Source organism: Halichondria panicea, chromosome 4 (genome assembly GCF_963675165.1).
Source record: "Halichondria panicea chromosome 4, odHalPani1.1, whole genome shotgun sequence".
Taxonomy (NCBI): domain Eukaryota; kingdom Metazoa; phylum Porifera; class Demospongiae; order Suberitida; family Halichondriidae; genus Halichondria; species Halichondria panicea.
The window spans coordinates 6,471,092-6,487,789 of record NC_087380.1 but is presented as its reverse complement, the minus strand read 5'-3'; the positions used below and the strand labels follow the sequence as shown (position 1 = coordinate 6,487,789).

The following is a 16,698-nucleotide window of genomic DNA, read 5'->3' as shown; positions in this document are numbered from 1 at the left end:
TAGAATGTTATGCTGACTGTGCTATAAATTTACCAGCGCAGCAAAGGAGACGCTGTGTCTATCATATCAGTCTCTGTGTATGTGTGTCTATGGCCATGGTGCAGTGAAGCTGACTGGGAAACAGGAAACGAGCTAGCTATAGAGGTAGCCGAGTGTTGAAGAAGAGTATACAGAATGGCTAGTAATGGCTCTACAGAAGTGGACCAGAATAGCTCGACAGAGGATCACTCCTTTGACTTGCACAGAGCAGCTTTCCATGGTGATGTAGACGAAGTGAGAGAGGTGTTGGAGACTGTCAAACTTGATGATCTAAAATCACAAGACAAACATGGCACGTTCATTTATAGTACCGTATTCACCCGAATTTAATACTGGGACACAAAAAAATAATTACGGCTTGCAGTGTCCCTTGGAATAGAGCAAGAAAAAGTCGAAGTGTCCCTTGTATTAGGGTGTCCCGTAGTAATTAGAACGAATATTTCCCCATTTAAGGTACGTACACGGCCTCGATTCCAGGCCGAGGCTAGCTCTGCAGCTTTCGTGCAGTTTAGAAGCTGTGTTCGCGGGTTCCATGTCTACAAAGGTGTCTTCAACCGTCAGTGACATATTACGGTGCCAGAGAGTAGAATCCAGAGAGTTTCTAAGAGTTTTGAGTCTTTATCGAGCTAACATGCTCTTTTTCGTTCTAATTAGATCGGGATGTCTAAAAATATTTACATTTCCTGTTGTTCCTTAATATAGAATGAAAAAAATTACGTAAGTCCGAAGTGTCCCTTAGAATAGAGTGTCCCGGTAATTCAGGTGAATACGGTAACATTTTTAGCAACAGTCATTCGACTCATACTCGTCTCGTCTAGTCTAGATCTGGTCATTATAACGTCACACCTTAACTTGTAACCATGTCTTTTTTCATGCTTTCAGGGAATACAGCTCTTCACATAGCTGTTATGCTCGGCTATAAGGGTAGGTTGTGTGTGTGTGTAAGCGTGTATGCATGTACTCAGTTACAGACTGCATGTCGTTTGTTTAGGACAAGAATGAAATAACTAAAACCTGAGCTAACAAATTGTTCTTGAGCTATGACTATGTGGCGTGCAGGTATGCACAGTTGGTATCTTTGATGGCGCAATACAGCATGCACATTCAACTTGTTGTGTGGGCACTTGAGTTTGTTGACATATAAATTATGTTTACTAAGCACAAAACTTGTCCTTGGCTATACACACAGTTTGTTTACTATTGATAAGGATACGATATTTCTTATGTATTGACAAGCTATTATTGTGTTGGCTGGCAGCTGTCTGTCACTGAGCAGCACTGTGTTAATTGTGTTGAAGCCACTGCTTGATGTGTATATACTTGATGTTAAGATTGCAGTAGGTAGCTGTTTAGTAGGAGCTGGTTGCTATGTGGTGTCACCCCCCCCCCCCTCCAGCTGTCATAGAGGAGCTGGTAAAACATGGCTCCCCTGTGAAGGAGAAGAACAACCTTGGCTGGACCCCTCTGGACGAGGCCATTAGCTATGGGGACAGGGACACAAGTGAGTCTTGTAGCTTAGGTTGGCATGGTAATGATTATAGCTTGAATGAAAAACTACTGAGTGGAGGATTCTTAAAAGCACAGAAGAATTGATACATGTATAGTATGTATATACAATGTAGCTTCGGTAGGTATCTCCCCAAATGACCACACATGAATGTACATGTTACCACTGACAGTGTCAGGGTTTCAGCACTGTTTGTTTACCTTGTGACAAGGCAATTTTGATCAGGGTGTACTTCAAGGTTAAGGGAGATGATGTTATTAATACGTTGCATTTATTGTCAAATCCATCCCTCAATAACAACTAGTATACCCTCACTAATTCCACTACCTCACACACACACACACACACGCCCACACACACATCACACGCCCACACACACAGTCACACTGCCCCCCCCCACACACACACACACAGTCATACTCTTAATTAAAACTCTGAGAGGTCAGATTGCCGCCGGCATTGTTGAGAGGAGACAAGAATTGATACGATCACTAGTAGCAGTAAGTCTCCAACATGACTTCACCCATGTAATGTTCTTGTAGCCTCGTGCTTAACTCTAAGTCCCTGCCAAGAATGATCTTTTGATGTTGGCTTGTAGAATTTGGAACGGTCGAATTTCACGTAAATCCAGTCAATTTATCATAGTGCTAGATTGATTATTCCCTTTGCTTCATACATTACTAGTAACGGATTCTGAATATGATAGTTGACTTATATACACACTGTGGAAGTTGAATATGTACATGTGGAAGTTGAATATGCAAGGTATCACTATGCAGTATACAGTGCCTGTGTGTACCGACCACCATGCTTGGCATACATGTATCTCAATTTTCCTTACAGCTGGAGGACTTCCACATCAACCTGAGGTGGGAGTTCCACACTTGGGGTGAGCTAGCAACTAGTAGCCTCCCTTAGGCATGGATCTGCTGCCCATTTTAGTCACCTCTAGAATGCATTAAATTCGATACCTAGCTATTATGTACACTGTACACTGCATGTAGCCATGTACCTTGTAATTGATAATAACGCTACCTGTAAGTTGATACTATTGTCATGGCTTTTTGTTATGTGTTCAGTTCCGTTCCTCTCTCGGATGCTCCCCTCTGACGTGTGCAGGATCTACAAGAAAGGGGCGTCTATCAGGTACGTAAGGACACATCAGATAAGGCAACTACACAATAATTTTATATGGTAATTATAATCAGACTACACGAGAAGCTCTTAATTCCTGCCCGTTTGAGAACGAAGAATGGAGAATAATGTCGGGATACTAAGCAAGGAAGTCTGCTTCTCTAGATATATATATAGCCTTTCAAAGAAATGTTTGTGTTTGTGATTTGCAAAAGTAGAGGACGGGCTGTTACATAACTATGAACTATGTACAGTCAATATTATAATTATGTAACTGTCACTATCCAATTTTTATTCGTTTTTTAGTCCATTTATATTGTGTGCAACTGTATTCACGATACTTACATGTGCAATGTAAGGCATTAATGTTAGACACCTCCAAACAGTTGGGATCTAACTATGACCTGATCCCTCTCTCTTTTTCAGAGTGGACTCGAGCATTGGCAATTTTCAGGAGATGAAGTGGAGTCGTGGAGACAAGTCGTTCATCTTCAACGGGGAGGACACCAATAGTTCCCTCACCATGGTCATCCTTGACAACGAGAAGAAGGAGTTCGAGCGAAAGAAGCTGCTTAGAAGTGTGAGTGGTTGTGTGTATACTGACTGCTAACCTTGGGTGTCTAGGGCACAGTAGTGTACTGCCTGTATTTACTGTGTGCACTGTACACATTCCACCCATCTGCATGTATAGTGTATAGTATATACATGATTGGCCTAACCCTAGTGCTCACCAAAACGTGTACCTTTAAGATTGCACCTCTGAACATAATGTGTTAAGTGGATGAGGTAGAGCAACTATGCATGCACTAACCCGCAAAGAAGGAAGAAAAGCGCTTACAACAGGGACTGGAATTCTAGGATGTACATACACACACGTAGGCTAGCTGCTTTGTAATGATATGACTGTCTCCCCCCACAGGACGACAATCATGGAGCCCTCCACGAGCGTGTCACTGACCTCATGTCCCATCCCATTGTCTATGCCAACATGTCCACCAAGCCCATCACTGTCTCCAGAGCATTGGCTGGGTGGTGGTTCTTCAAGGGACCCAGATCCGTGAGTGTTTGACAATGTGCGGGGGGCTGTATGTGTATGCGGGGAGAGGGGGGCGTACCAGTACTGTGCATTGGTTCCTATGTCTGGGTGTTGTGATCATACATGTACGTAGAGTTGAGAATATAATATTTGCATTGTCATGTTACGTGTTAAATGTCATCTGTTTGCGTACAAATATTACATGATTACCTAATAGAGCTTCAGCACTAGCTAGCACTACTATTTCCCTATAAATGTACATGTACTTCACAAAAATTCCATGTTACTGTTGCCAAGGGTTGTATTTCCTGGTCTCTCTGCCTCCCTGCCCATACTGCCCACCCCTCACCTCTCACTGCCAGTCATTAACTAGTCGACAATCTGTCTCACTGCAGGAACAAGTTGGAGAGTATAATACTGACGTTTATGACATCACTGATCTTATCCTGATATCAAGAAAGAGGTGATTGCAATGCAGCAAACTATTGTGGTCATTCTATCTTCAGGTCACCCTCCTCTATAATACAGACAGGTTGTAATGGACCACAAAGCCTCCATTGTGTGTTTCAACCTGTGTTAGCAGGCCACTTTTTCATTACTGGTCTGCCCAAGGGTGACCGTTATAAACAAACTTCATTGTAAAGCATACGAAATTGAGAGTGGATCTAGTTATAGATTTTACTACAATAGTAGTGTCATTCTGTACGCCTGTATGTGAAACGAGACTCATTTTTTGTTTGTTTGTCTCCTCAGACGTGATCACCTGACCCCAGAGCAGATCAAAGAGTTTGAACACTTACAGAAGAAGCTGGAGTCGGGACGTATAGAGGAGAAGGACTTTGTGAGTTGAGCACACACACACACACACACACACACACACACGTAAGGAGCTTTAGTGTACCACCCACTCACTCACTATTCATTCACTGCTCAGGAGGACGATAAAGAGGATCGTGACCTCATCCCCTCAATGCCCCCTCCTGAGAAGCCCACCATCACCTGGGACCAGTACTGCCACGCCCCCACTGACCAGTGAGAGAAACACTGCATGCCTGTAGACATACACACAGACAAGTGTACATGTACACAGTAGCCATTGCTGTGCTCTTCAATACTAATCCGTGATCATTTTCGTATACATGTACAGTGTTGTATTTTTAATAATTATGTTACATGTACAATAACAATAGTTACTTTTTGCATATTGCCGTGCAGTCCGGTTGCTAATAGTTCTCTTGCTCCCCCCCCCACCCCACCCTCCCAGAGACCCCCCTCACCTGGGCCGGCCAATGGACCTCAAGGTGGATAAGAAACACTTCAAAGCATCTGTTTGGATGGTGAGGATAAGTGGGTGTGTCTAGAGCCACACCCACAATCAGGGATTGATTCACTGGATGTGATGGCTGTGTATAATTATAGTCTGAGCTTAATTTCGTCAGTGGCCTGGCCAATTTTCTTTTAGAAAGTAATGTTAGGTAAAAAATACATTACGTTAAAGAAAATCTGCCTGGTAACGAGGCTACTCCATCAATTGACCCTATGGCGATGTGTAGCCATGAAGATGTAGCCATGACAATGTAGCCATGAAATGACTCATTCCCAACTATTCAACAAACTTCAGAGCCACAGTTTTTAGTTACTCAGTTTGTTCCTCTGATACATAAACACGAGATTATCCTTGACATGTAGTTTGTCTCCTCTACAGGCTGAAGAGTGTCCGATAAAGTTACAAAAGTACGTTTGTATTTGTTTATTGTGGCGCTGTGTGAATTGCATTCAATATAATGTTATTGTACACACACGACCGATGCACCTGTTCAACTATAAAATTATGGTGATTTGTATGATTCTGAGTTTGTACCCCCCCCCCCTCACATACCCTGTTTGTACCCCTCACAGACGGGTACAAGACTGTTTTTGTACCCCCATAGACGTCCCACCCCACCCCACCTTTCACATATTGTTTTTTTGTACCCCCCACAGACTACTGGACATTCTTGAGGTTATAGTTCCGTATAAGCACTTCCACAAGTTACGTCAGTTTGTCAAAAACAAGATACCAGAAGGCTTCCCTGTCAAGCTAGGTCAGTATGGTCAGACTGTGTGCTCTTACTATTCATGGATAGAAGATAACAGAGAACTTATGCTGGCTTCACCAGATCGGCTGTATCTAGAGGCATAAAATTGTTACCTCCATATTAGGCAAAGCTACACCTACACCTAACACATTCAGGGAATAATTTCACTCAAGAATGCAATCCATGTGTGATGCACTTTCATGTTGTTGTCATTTTTAACCTACCACATAATTACAGACCCTCATCATTAATAACAAACGCATACATTGGAATAAAATGTTGGCCTTTTTTTGATAGTATTTGTCTTGTACACACCAACTGTTTATATCTGGGACCAGGGTGCCTGGCTTGTATATCACTGTTGGCCTTTACTCAGGGTCAGGGGTGGTCGTCAAGAGGGACTCTACTGTACAGTGTGGTAGTAAAATCACAACTCGTATAACCTCACACAATAATCGTTGTATATCCGCACACACGCATCCCACAGAGATCCCAGTGTTCCCCACGGTGACGGCCATAGTGACCATGGAGGAGTACAAAACATGTGACACTCAGGACTCAAAGTTCCTCATACCAAGAGACTACACAAAGGTAAGATTGCCACCACGAAACAACTCAAAACAAGAAGTAATTCAAGAAGCAATTTTTAACAAAATGTAGCAATTAATAATAAATCTTATTACTGTATAGTTTCACAGTGTGACTCATTTTGTGTGAGCTTGCAAATTTGAATGCATGCATGTACATGCATAATTATTATAATGCCTCTACAGTTTGAGCCCAAAGAAAATGAAGACAATTGCAAGGCATCATCATAGCCATACGTGTAGTGTTCATCTTATATAATACTTATAAATATAGATCAAAACAGACTTGAGTTTGTTGTTTCAGTTATTATATAAAAGTTTATTTTTTGCAAGCACATGATTTATTATTAATGTGGTCATAATAATTATTATGGACGGGGCTTTAAAAAAAGTAATTGTTTAAAGGGGTGTGGTCAACTTGTTCTCGAGTCCGATCCCATCGCAGTGAATCAGGTGCACCTCTCTCTTCTCTCCTGACACACGCTCTGTCCAGAACTTGGCCTAAGGGGGGGGTAAGAGTACAATTATACATAGCTTTGGTAAGAAAATTAATATTCAACAATTAACTATAGGGATGAAAATTCGCGATATCACTTTCACGTTCTGGCAAAGATCATAGCTGATATACAAGGAGGGTTTTACGAAACGCTTATGTCAAAACATTTTAATAATACCGTACACATCACCTTGGTGAGTAGCTGTGCAATGTGTATGGCCGTCTGAGTGTGTAGAGTGAGAGGTCCTGTTCTTATGGTGGACCGCCCCCTGGCCAGAGCCATGAGGATGATCAGCTGCAGTGGAGGGAGGACGTTAGTCTCTGTACAGTCTTCTAAGCTTATAGGACAGTAAAACAGTACTCGCGACTAGTACAGTATCTCACAGATGTGTACAACACTAAGCACCCACACACACTGGCTGACACTGCACAAGGAACCAGGGTATTAGTAGTTATAGCTGAAATAATTACCTCTACATCTCCAGACTAATTAATTTTGATATAATTATATTTATAAGCACTGACCTGGTCCTGTAGATGTTCGTCTACACACCCTCCACTCCTCACACCTCTCACCAACTCGTCAGCAGCTGCCCTACCAGTCTTGTCCGCCGGGTCACCTGACAGGGGGTGGGTGAGTGAACACTATATACTTAGACGAAGGTGACTCACTTTTTCGTCCATTGGCAGACCCAGCTAGTAGACATCCAGTAGAGGTCTCAGCAACTATTCTGCATGGGAAATGTTACAATCAACATTCCTACATCATTTATATGATACAGTAGAGTCTCTTTGTTTTAACAGATAGCTTTAGGGAACAAAGTTTTGGCCGTTACACAGAGGGGGCATTATTTTGTTGAGGGGTTGTTTTGTACTCAAACTGAGCACTCATTGAGACTTGGGTGCCTGGCCTTTAATATAATTATGGCCTTTTTTCATGGTTGACCCGTAAGAGAATTCGTTCCCAGGCCGATTTTGTTCTAAAGAAAGGAAGGGAGAAAATAGAGGAGGAAAAACAGCCTGGGAACGAGAGGCTAGAGGGTTCCCTGCATTCGTGCATACATATGAGTACAGACTTGTCCCACGAGTAAACTAAATAATTAGCGGCTCACATGATCCCTGAGCTGTTCCCGAATGCTGAGTCCCTGGTCTCCTGTACCTCCTTCACCTCTAGCCCCACCCCTGGTAGCTGTCTCTCCAACGCCTTACGAGCACCCATCACCATCTTGTGACAAGCCTGAGGGGAGAGGGTACATAAATTATTATGGATCAAAACTGGCTCCCCTACATTTATGGGCACAGCTCCTGCCACGAATGCGTGTATAGTGATCCCCACTAGTGTGCCGGGGTCAGTCATTGTCACCGCTGTGAGGTGGGGCACTGGACCAGTGGGTGTGGCTATCTCCACCTCACCACACCCCTTTGGGTAGAACCCTCTGAGAGGAAGATCAACAGTTTCAGATGGTTTACCTACCAGGTCAACACAAATAAAGTGATAATAATAGTACGCATGCAGTGGTTATGGATGCTTCAAAGGAAGGTTCACCAACCTCCTGACTATCAGTGCAAGCACACATGTACCTATGTATCTGTGAATAAGCCTACCGTCTAACAACTCTGCAGTCAAACTGCACTCCAAACCTCGCTGCGATCGGCTGAAATACCTACAAGGAATAAGTTGAAACTCAGCTTGGCAGAAGAGCTTAAAAAGTACCTTTATAGCGTAATCAATTGGAGGGGCCATGTCAGCATTAGTACCGCCCTTTAGAGTGACCTTTGAACTCTTGGGAGCGAACAAAAGACAGGGTAGAGCAGCTTGTAACAGGAGACACACACTCCTAAAGGAGGCAACGGGAACAACATTTATAACGAGACACAAATGGCCTTTTCTTCCTTCTCAAGGATATTGAGCTGTCAAAGAAGAAGATAGAGAACTACTAATAATTATTATAAGAGAACTATAAACTAAGAAACCACACTGTAATGCAGTTGCATGCATAATATTATAGTTACAGGAAATCAAAACTACTAGAGCCCAGTGTGGGTTTTAGCACACTCACCCAGCTGTCCGGGTGTCCGCTGTGAAGTGGCCTCCCCGAATGGCCTGAGGACAGAGGGTGACCTCACTGGATCCAATCCCCTCCCCCTTCAGCCTCCCACCACACATCTGCGCTAGGAGCTCAATACCTGTAGGGGCATAATTAAAAGACATCATACAACTGCCAGAGCTACAGTTATGCATAGTGCAAGTGTTCCCACAATCAAGCTGAAGGAAACATTTATTTGTTACATCATTCAATCCTAATTTAGTTCTCCAGTCTGTACAATAGCCTCGTACCCAGGCTGAGTTGTCTCTAAATAAAAGAAAATCGGCCTGGGATAACGAGGCTATCTAGGCTATCTGTACAATAGCTAGGGTAACTGAGACGAGTGAAAACTCATTATTCTAGTTATCTCAACCTGTGAGGTGTTGTGGGCGGAGCCCTGGTTTGTCACGCCCTGCTCTGATGTTGGTGACGGTGATGGAACGGTTGAGGAGGCAATTCAGAGCCATGGAAATACGGAGGATTTGACCACCCTGTGTGTGTGTGTGTGTGTGTGTGGAGGGGGCTATGTAAATTCACGTCATGCATTATTATTACATCAGCTGATCGATACATTTACAATAATGATATCCTTACCCCCTCCATAACTGATCCGTCAATGATAAGAGGTGCCTCAGCTCCGCCCACAGTCACTGATGAGCCACCGTTCAAGCCCTCCTCCACACTAGACCGGTCCATTGACACACTGCCTATACTAGTAGGCTCAGGAGAAGACTGCTCAATGGTGCACACTGGCTCTGGTTTTAGCTCTGGCTTGATGATGCACACTGGCTCTGAGCTGCTCATAGGCTCTTTCAGAGTAGTCCTATTGATTCTCTTGGGTTTGAGGTGGTCTGACTCGGTAGATGCGGTCTCAATAGAGCTGCTAGAGTCTGGGTGGATGATTCCTGGTCCAATCTCCTCTCTTGGCTTTCTCCAGGCTCTCTTCCGACGCTGGCTGCCTTCACTGAAGGCCATTGCAGTTTCTTGCAATGGTGCAATGTCTAGTAGGTAAAGATCGTTAACTGTCTGTTCATGAAGGGGCTTCCTCTCTTCCCTTTGCACCCTAGGGGGTGGGGCTGCTGGTAACTGCAGCCTTTAAAAATAGAAAATGACAATAAAATTAATGTATGTTAGTGTTGCAATAATCCAATGTGTCAGTCAGAACTAAAGGCCAGGCACTCACAGACAGAGGAAACATCAGAATCCGTAGTGTACGTCCTGTTGTTCACCAGTATCTGTACTGTCATGTTTTGTTTTTTTGCGCAGAAATTAATACCTGCAAAAATATGTCATCGTAAGGTAAGCATAATTATAATTTTATCTTGAGCTTTGATCTTTCGATGGTTCAGTCAGTATATATAATAAAGTGAGTGTACAGTGTACATGCATGTTGTAGCGAATTTATTTATGACCATGCATGTTTCTATATAATTATGTGAACTCCATTGTGTATAGGCTAATACAGCAGTAATTGCATTCCTACACATAATATACAGACTGCATGTATATAGACTACATGTAGTGTACATGTATATGCTGTCATTTCCCCACCCACCTACACACAGTATTCGAAATTATTTGCACTTTTACGGATTTTGCCAACACAGCAGCCGAAGATGACTACGCCCTTGTCACATAACTATGAGGTGAGTAATTAGCCTCGTCCCCACGCCCACTTCACAGAGCTATATGCTTGTGTATAGGAGGCTAGTGAGTGATGTGCTTCTCTCACCCTCTCAGCAAACTAGTGCCCTTCCCCTAACCCTAACTAAGCCCTGGCACATAATGCACACAACATCTCCAAAATTGTTTGCTTAGAATCTTTCCTATCTAACCAGATATTTTTGGGAGAACACACGAGTCACATGACATGTATACATGATCACAACTATGGTATAGCATACATAATTATCCATTTGTGGGAATCGAATATAAGTACAAATAATATATATAAGCACAACTATTTTATCTCTACAAAAAAGCTCTCTCTAAACAAATGCCAACAACAATAACTGTTGGAACTAATCACAATGCCATTACCTCAGCTAATTAAGACAGTTCACACTTTATTGCATATGGGGCCGATTTCTGTGTATGTAACAGCAGGACGACGGTTGACTCTTGTAGAGGGAAGGGCTGGTCTTCTGTAGTCCTCTTTGGTGAGGGGGGTTAGTTCATCCAGGGCAGGCTCTCTTAGCTGGTCGGACCTCGTGGCTGGTCTGATGATAGGAGGAAGGATGTAACGATCAGGGTCAGTTTCTCTCACTGCTCCATTAATTAGTGTAAGGTAGTGGGTCTACAATGTGTATTTGCTCAGCTATAAGTCGTTCATTGTCATTGTCATCGTCATCAATTTCATTGGCTGCAAGCTGCATTGCCATGGCGTTGTTAGGTTGTCGGTTATTTTTATATGCAGCACCAGTTGTCAAGTTATTTGCGACTTCCTTTATCTTGGGCCATATTTGGGTCTTTTTTAGTATGAAGTGGTGGAAATGGTAGCAGATGATTGTCACAAAGAGGATGAAAGCTATAGACATTGGAATAATAGTCAGTGTTTCTTGTTGTTGGTGTGTTTCAACAACATAAGAGGTGCCAATAGATAGAATGCTGACATTAAGTAGAAACTAAATATTCATTAAGTTGCTTTTTGTACACTCAGTTGTTCAATGATATCAGTCTGACTGCAATGCACCCAGATGATAGTGCAGGGAGAGAAGTGTCTGGAGCCATGGGAGCTACTATATTATGAGCAATCAGAGCAAAGAGGAGCAGTCCCGCCCAGTAGCGATGCTTGGGAGTGAATGGAGCATGGTATGTATCCATAAAACCAATGTAATATGTGTTTTTGGTTCATATCATAACCTTAGAACACCGTGAAAACCATTGTCCAAAGAACAGTACTACAGTGAACAATCCACCAGCAATGAGGGTCATGACAGCAGCAACAAACTGAGGGATGTGTTTGGGAGTGAAGTATAGCACGTTGCCGTCAAACAACCAAACAGTCTTGGTTGAACCGTCGTAATATTCTAAGATCCTGTTTTGTAGTGCAGCAACGATAAGCTGTAAGAGTTTGGAATAAGAGAGTAGGACAAGTGTGCCTAGGGCAGCAACCGGGTTCCTGTTAGAGAGGAGCTTTGCAAATGAATCAAAGTACTTGCTCAAAATTATTATTAAGAACATTAAAAGAAACAAGTAAGCGGGAAAGACAAGTTGAAGAAGTACTTTTGCTTGAGAGTTCATTCCATCGTAAAAGCATATCTCGATTCCAAGTCAAGATTCACCCATGATACAAAAACTGTTAAAAAGTTATTTGCAATAGGAAAGAAAATTGCTTTATTAGCAGCTACTATGTTGGCGTAAAATATGAGGCCATGAATATTTCCAGTTGCTATGGTGATGTTGAGCACGAGAATTAAAGCAACTAGCAATATACCTGCCAACGCAAACGGTATTAGTAGAAGTACAAGTATTATTCAAGTACAAGTTAATAAAAGCCATTGAAGTTTTTAGTAGATTCTATACTGTGGTGATTCTTTGGATCTTTTTGAGGATGCCATTCAGCAACGTATCACATGCATGTACACATTAATTTTAAACAGTCATGTATACTGAACTATATAGGCTATCACTTGAGGAGAGTTTATACGCTTTAGTTCTGATTTTGAATGCAAATTCGTTCCAGTGTGCTATAGCCTCAGCATGATTTCGACAACCATAAAAATGAATTCTTCATTGTAAATGGAGATGATCTGAATCCATACAAAATTTAATGGTCGTAAGTAACATCGATTCGAAGTACCGTATTACTAGAATGTTTTGCGAGCATCAAACATTTGCGAACTTTGCGATGGTTGATCAATTCGCAACAATAAAATCTGCAAAACCTAAATTATTACTAGTAAAATACACACGATCCTTGCCAGAACGCAATAGTTAGATCGCAAAGGGTGAAAATTTCTGCTGATTTGGCTCATTTGCAAAAGTTTTTCACCCGCAAAATATTCTAGTAATACGGTATAAACACAGCATATTAAAATAGAACACTTGCATGGTTCTATGAATCTTGTTTTTTGCAGTCATGCAGTTACTTCCCCACCCACAGCCGACTCACACTCAGGAATTAAGTTATTTGCACTTTTTGACTAACTTTGCCAACACAACAGCAGAAGATGACTATACCCTTGTCATGTATGAGGTGAGTAATCAGCTTCTGCCACCCCCTCAGTGACTAGTGCCCCTCCCCCTACAGGCTGCTTATAACTTTATGATGTACTATAATTAATTATTATCACTGCAGGCATGTGTTTTGCTTATTTTTGTGTTTGAGTTTGTATAATTATTTGTGTGCGCTATCAATTTTATGAGTAAGAATAACCATAAAGGTGTGTAACTACAATGTTTATGTCTACATCTTAGTTTTGAATATGTCGCATTTTTTGACTTTTTACTTGACTTGTTATTATAGAATACATTTATTTTTCAAGAATTAAAGAATAGAATAATGGGTGAAAAAAAGCATAATCTAATACTGAGCTATGGTTAGTATAAGCTTGTACATAATTGTCTTAATTGTTAGCCAATGCATGGGAATCAAATATTCTTAATATACTTTTTTTGCCTCTACAAAACAGTTTCTTTATAAACTATAAACATAACACAAAAATTGCCTAACAACAGTTATGAATTATGCTATCAGTATGCCTATACATAATGTATAAGGCTAAATAAGTCAGCTCACACTTCATCGCGTATGGGGCCGATTTCTGTGTGTGTAACAACAGGACGATGATTGACTGTTGGAGAAGGGGTGGCTCGTCTTCTGTAGTCCTCTGTAGTGAGGGGAGCTAAATCATCCATGTAGGATAGTCTCAGCTTGTCCGGCCTCATGGCTGGTCTGATGATGGTAGGAGTGATGTACCGATCAGGGTCAGTTTCTTCCACGGTTTCATCAGTGTAAGGTTGGTCCATGGCGGCTCCATCAGTGTAAAGTTGGTCCACTGGGTCTCTTTGTTCATAGTCGTCTACTGCTTCAAGAAAATTATTGTCTTCTTCTTCATTGGCTACCTGCAGATATAAATCCCTGCCATTAGCTCGTCGTAGTCTCATGTCTGCAGCACCAGCTCTTAAGTTCCTTATGGTGTCCTCTATTCTCAGCCATGTATTGCTCTTCTTGAGTATGAATTGGTAAAAATGGTAGCAGAGGGTTGTCACAAATAAAGTGAATGATATAGCCATTGAAGTATTGGCTAGTGCTGACTGATCTTTTTTAATATCTTTGGCATAGAAGGTGCCAAATGCTAGAGTAGCAATATTGAGTAGATACAGAGTTTCGAGGGAACCACAGAATGTATTTTTATACAAACGATTATTCAACAGTTTCCATCCAATCAGTCCAAGAGATAGAATCCCAGAGGATAGCACAGGAAGAAATATGTCTGGAGCCATAGCAGTTACTAGATTGTGGATAATCAGAGCAAAGAGGAGCAGTCCCACCCAGTAGCGATGCTTGGGAGTGAATGGAGCATGGTATGCATCCATGAAACCAATGTACTTTGTGTTTTTAGTCCATTTCATAACCATTGAACAGTGCGAAAACCATTGTCCAAAAAAGAGTAGTATAGTAAACAATCCACCGGCAATGAGGATAATGGCAGCAACAACAAATTGAGGGATGTGATCGGGAGTGAAGTATTGTACGTTGCCATCGTACAGCCAAACTATATCATTCGTATCATCAGGATAATTTAAAACCCTGTATTGCAGTGCAGCAACGATAAACCGTAAGAGCTTGGAATAAGAGAGTATGGCTAATGTGCCTAGGGCAGCAAATAGGTTCCTGTTGGAGAGGAGCTTTGAAAATGAGTCATAGTACTTGTTCAAAATGATAATAAGAAACATTAGAAGAAACAAGTAAGCGAGAAAAACAAGTTGAAGGAGTACTTTTGCTTGTGAGTTCATTCCATCGTAAAAACATGTCTCAATTCCCAGGTCAAGATTAACCCATGATACGAAAACGGTTAAAAAGTTATCTAAATTAGGAAAGAAAATTGTTCTATTAGCAGCTACCATGTTGGCGTAAAATATGAGGCCATGAATATTTCCAGTTGCTATAGTGATGTTGAGCACGAGAACTAAAGCAACTAGCAATATACCTGCCAACGCAAACGGTATTAGTAGAAGAAGGTAAAGATTAGAGCATTCTCTACATTTTGATGTAGCCAACACAAGACTGAGTCCTGGTTCACATTCTCCACACAAGACACCACTTCGATTGTTGCCACACTGTTCGTCAGGGTTGCTTAAACTGATATTGACTGGTTTTTCTACACAATAGTCAAATGTACAGTTGCTAACAACATAACCTGTTCTATTGGTGGTATTTGCGACTCTTATCCATATGTTACTTTCCAGTTTTATGGTCCCATTTTTCTCAGAACAATTTGTTATCTGATATTGTTGCAGGACTGGATCACAGTCACACTTGCACTCAATATCAGACTTAATTGGTTTGAGTCCAAGAGGGCATGTGCAGGGTTGAAAAGAAATATTTATAGCGTCTTTTAAGATCAAGGAAGGCTGAAAACCGTAAATCACTCCATGGTCAACACTGTTGTCGTCAAGCGTACTACTGTTAAAGATGGACATTTTGCCTGAGTCAACATAAAATTTAATCACTCCTCTATGTCTAGCTCTGTTGTTTGTCAGCTCATTGTCGAAGATGAACACACTACCTGAGTAAACACTAATCGCTCCACCATAGTTAGAAGCTTCGTTATTTGTGAAATTACACCAAGTGATTACTACAGTACCAGATACCACTTGTACTGCTGCTCCTCCGCTCCAAGCACTATTGTAGCTGAACTCGGTGTTGTTGATCAGTGCATTGTTTGATTGAATGTCAATTGCACCTCCATCATTTCTAGTGAACACACTATTTGTTATGTACACATCATCAGCTTCAACGTGCAGTGCCCGACCAGTGTTGTTCATAAAGAGAGTGCTCTCAATTGTTGCAGTTTGAGTATTAGCAATCTTAACTATGTGAGTTTCCGCCTGATTGAGTAATTCAAAGTTTATAAAGTAGCAGTCTTTGATATAGACATCGTGGGCACTGTCAATGATAATAAAACTTTGATCAAAGTTTTGAGGTCCAACATTCGCTCTAACAAAACTCAAGTGTTCGATATTTAATTCAGTAATTCTACTAACGAAACGTATCGTACCATTGCTATGGAATCCAACTACAGTTGTATTTGTATTCTCGCTGGTGATTTGCACGTATGAGAAGTTACTAATCAATAACTGCTCAGTTAGCACATGATCTCCAGGTAGAAAGCTCAAGGTGAGATCTTCTCCACCAGATAACAGGTCCGTTTGAACAAGCTGCTCGAGAGTGAAACAAGTTCCATTTTTATATCCATTACACAAATCAGTTGAATCCACCGGCACAATGTGATAGTGCTCACTCCTGGTAACAGTAGCTAGGATCAGTAGCAGTACTAACCAGCTGAGAATACTTCTAGGCAGCATATCTGAGGTGAATGAGATTGATGATGATTATGAGATCTAGTGGATTTAACTCACTTGCTGTGACAGTACAGTATGGATGTTGACTCTTTTCTGATTCACTTTTATTGTAGATATAATTATAATTATACCTATATAACAATAATAATTAGTCTATGATCGATTGTAACCAGGATATTAATTAAAAACATTGCAGAGTAAACA

General features: G+C 41.5%; 3 protein-coding genes across 4 annotated transcripts; 1 reads left to right on the top strand and 2 right to left on the bottom strand.

Annotated features, from left to right (window-relative positions):
* Nucleotides 1–5: 5 nt before the first annotated feature.
* On the top strand, nt 6–6,737 carry LOC135334581 (ankyrin repeat domain-containing protein 13C-B-like). Its single transcript, XM_064529818.1, has 16 exons — nt 6–331; nt 922–963; nt 1,436–1,540; nt 1,961–2,046; nt 2,390–2,435; nt 2,626–2,692; nt 3,107–3,260; nt 3,600–3,737; nt 4,112–4,179; nt 4,470–4,557; nt 4,651–4,748; nt 4,981–5,053; nt 5,422–5,450; nt 5,700–5,800; nt 6,282–6,385; nt 6,568–6,737. Exons 1-16 carry the CDS (start codon nt 175–177, stop codon nt 6,610–6,612), a joined length of 1,401 nt encoding a protein of 466 aa, XP_064385888.1. The 5' UTR covers nt 6–174; the 3' UTR covers nt 6,613–6,737.
* On the bottom strand, nt 6,633–9,946 carry LOC135334579 (RNA 3'-terminal phosphate cyclase-like). 2 transcript variants are annotated; one of them, XM_064529815.1, is made up of 12 exons: nt 9,754–9,946; nt 9,559–9,723; nt 9,338–9,455; nt 8,938–9,064; nt 8,592–8,715; nt 8,483–8,541; nt 8,166–8,313; nt 7,990–8,114; nt 7,550–7,608; nt 7,403–7,497; nt 7,068–7,172; nt 6,633–6,882 (listed from the first exon to the last, which is right to left on the bottom strand). In XM_064529815.1, exons 1-12 carry the CDS (start codon nt 9,937–9,939, stop codon nt 6,781–6,783), a joined length of 1,413 nt encoding a protein of 470 aa, XP_064385885.1. In that variant the 5' UTR covers nt 9,940–9,946; the 3' UTR covers nt 6,633–6,780. The 2 variants fall into 2 exon arrangements, with proteins under 2 accessions (XP_064385885.1, XP_064385884.1); XM_064529814.1 differs by having other exon boundaries at nt 9,559–9,946.
* A 3,492-nt stretch (nt 9,947–13,438) lies between these two features.
* LOC135334562 (uncharacterized) lies at nt 13,439–16,691 on the bottom strand. Its single transcript, XM_064529784.1, has 2 exons — nt 16,552–16,691; nt 13,439–16,499 (listed from the first exon to the last, which is right to left on the bottom strand). Exon 2 carries the CDS (start codon nt 16,495–16,497, stop codon nt 13,702–13,704), a length of 2,796 nt encoding a protein of 931 aa, XP_064385854.1. The 5' UTR covers nt 16,498–16,499; nt 16,552–16,691; the 3' UTR covers nt 13,439–13,701.
* Between the last annotated feature and the right edge of the window lie 7 nt (nt 16,692–16,698).

Excerpts from the sequence above, each read along its gene's own strand:
- LOC135334579 (XM_064529814.1), bottom strand. The coding sequence starts at position 9,939 with ATGGCCTTCAGTGAAGGCAGCCAGCGTCGGAAGAGAGCCTGGAGAAAG. Across the intron at positions 8,115-8,165 it reads CAGGAGCTGTGCCCATAAAT|GCTTGTCACAAGATGGTGAT; the intron begins GTAGGGGAGCCA and ends CTCTCCCCTCAG. Across the intron at positions 7,173-7,402 it reads ACGAACATCTACAGGACCAG|CTGATCATCCTCATGGCTCT; the intron begins GTCAGTGCTTAT and ends CCTCCACTGCAG.
- LOC135334562 (XM_064529784.1), bottom strand. The coding sequence starts at position 16,497 with ATGCTGCCTAGAAGTATTCTCAGCTGGTTAGTACTGCTACTGATCCTA.
- LOC135334581 (XM_064529818.1), top strand. The coding sequence starts at position 175 with ATGGCTAGTAATGGCTCTACAGAAGTGGACCAGAATAGCTCGACAGAG. Across the intron at positions 3,738-4,111 it reads TCTTCAAGGGACCCAGATCC|GAACAAGTTGGAGAGTATAA; the intron begins GTGAGTGTTTGA and ends GTCTCACTGCAG. Across the intron at positions 5,451-5,699 it reads TGTCCGATAAAGTTACAAAA|ACTACTGGACATTCTTGAGG; the intron begins GTACGTTTGTAT and ends TACCCCCCACAG.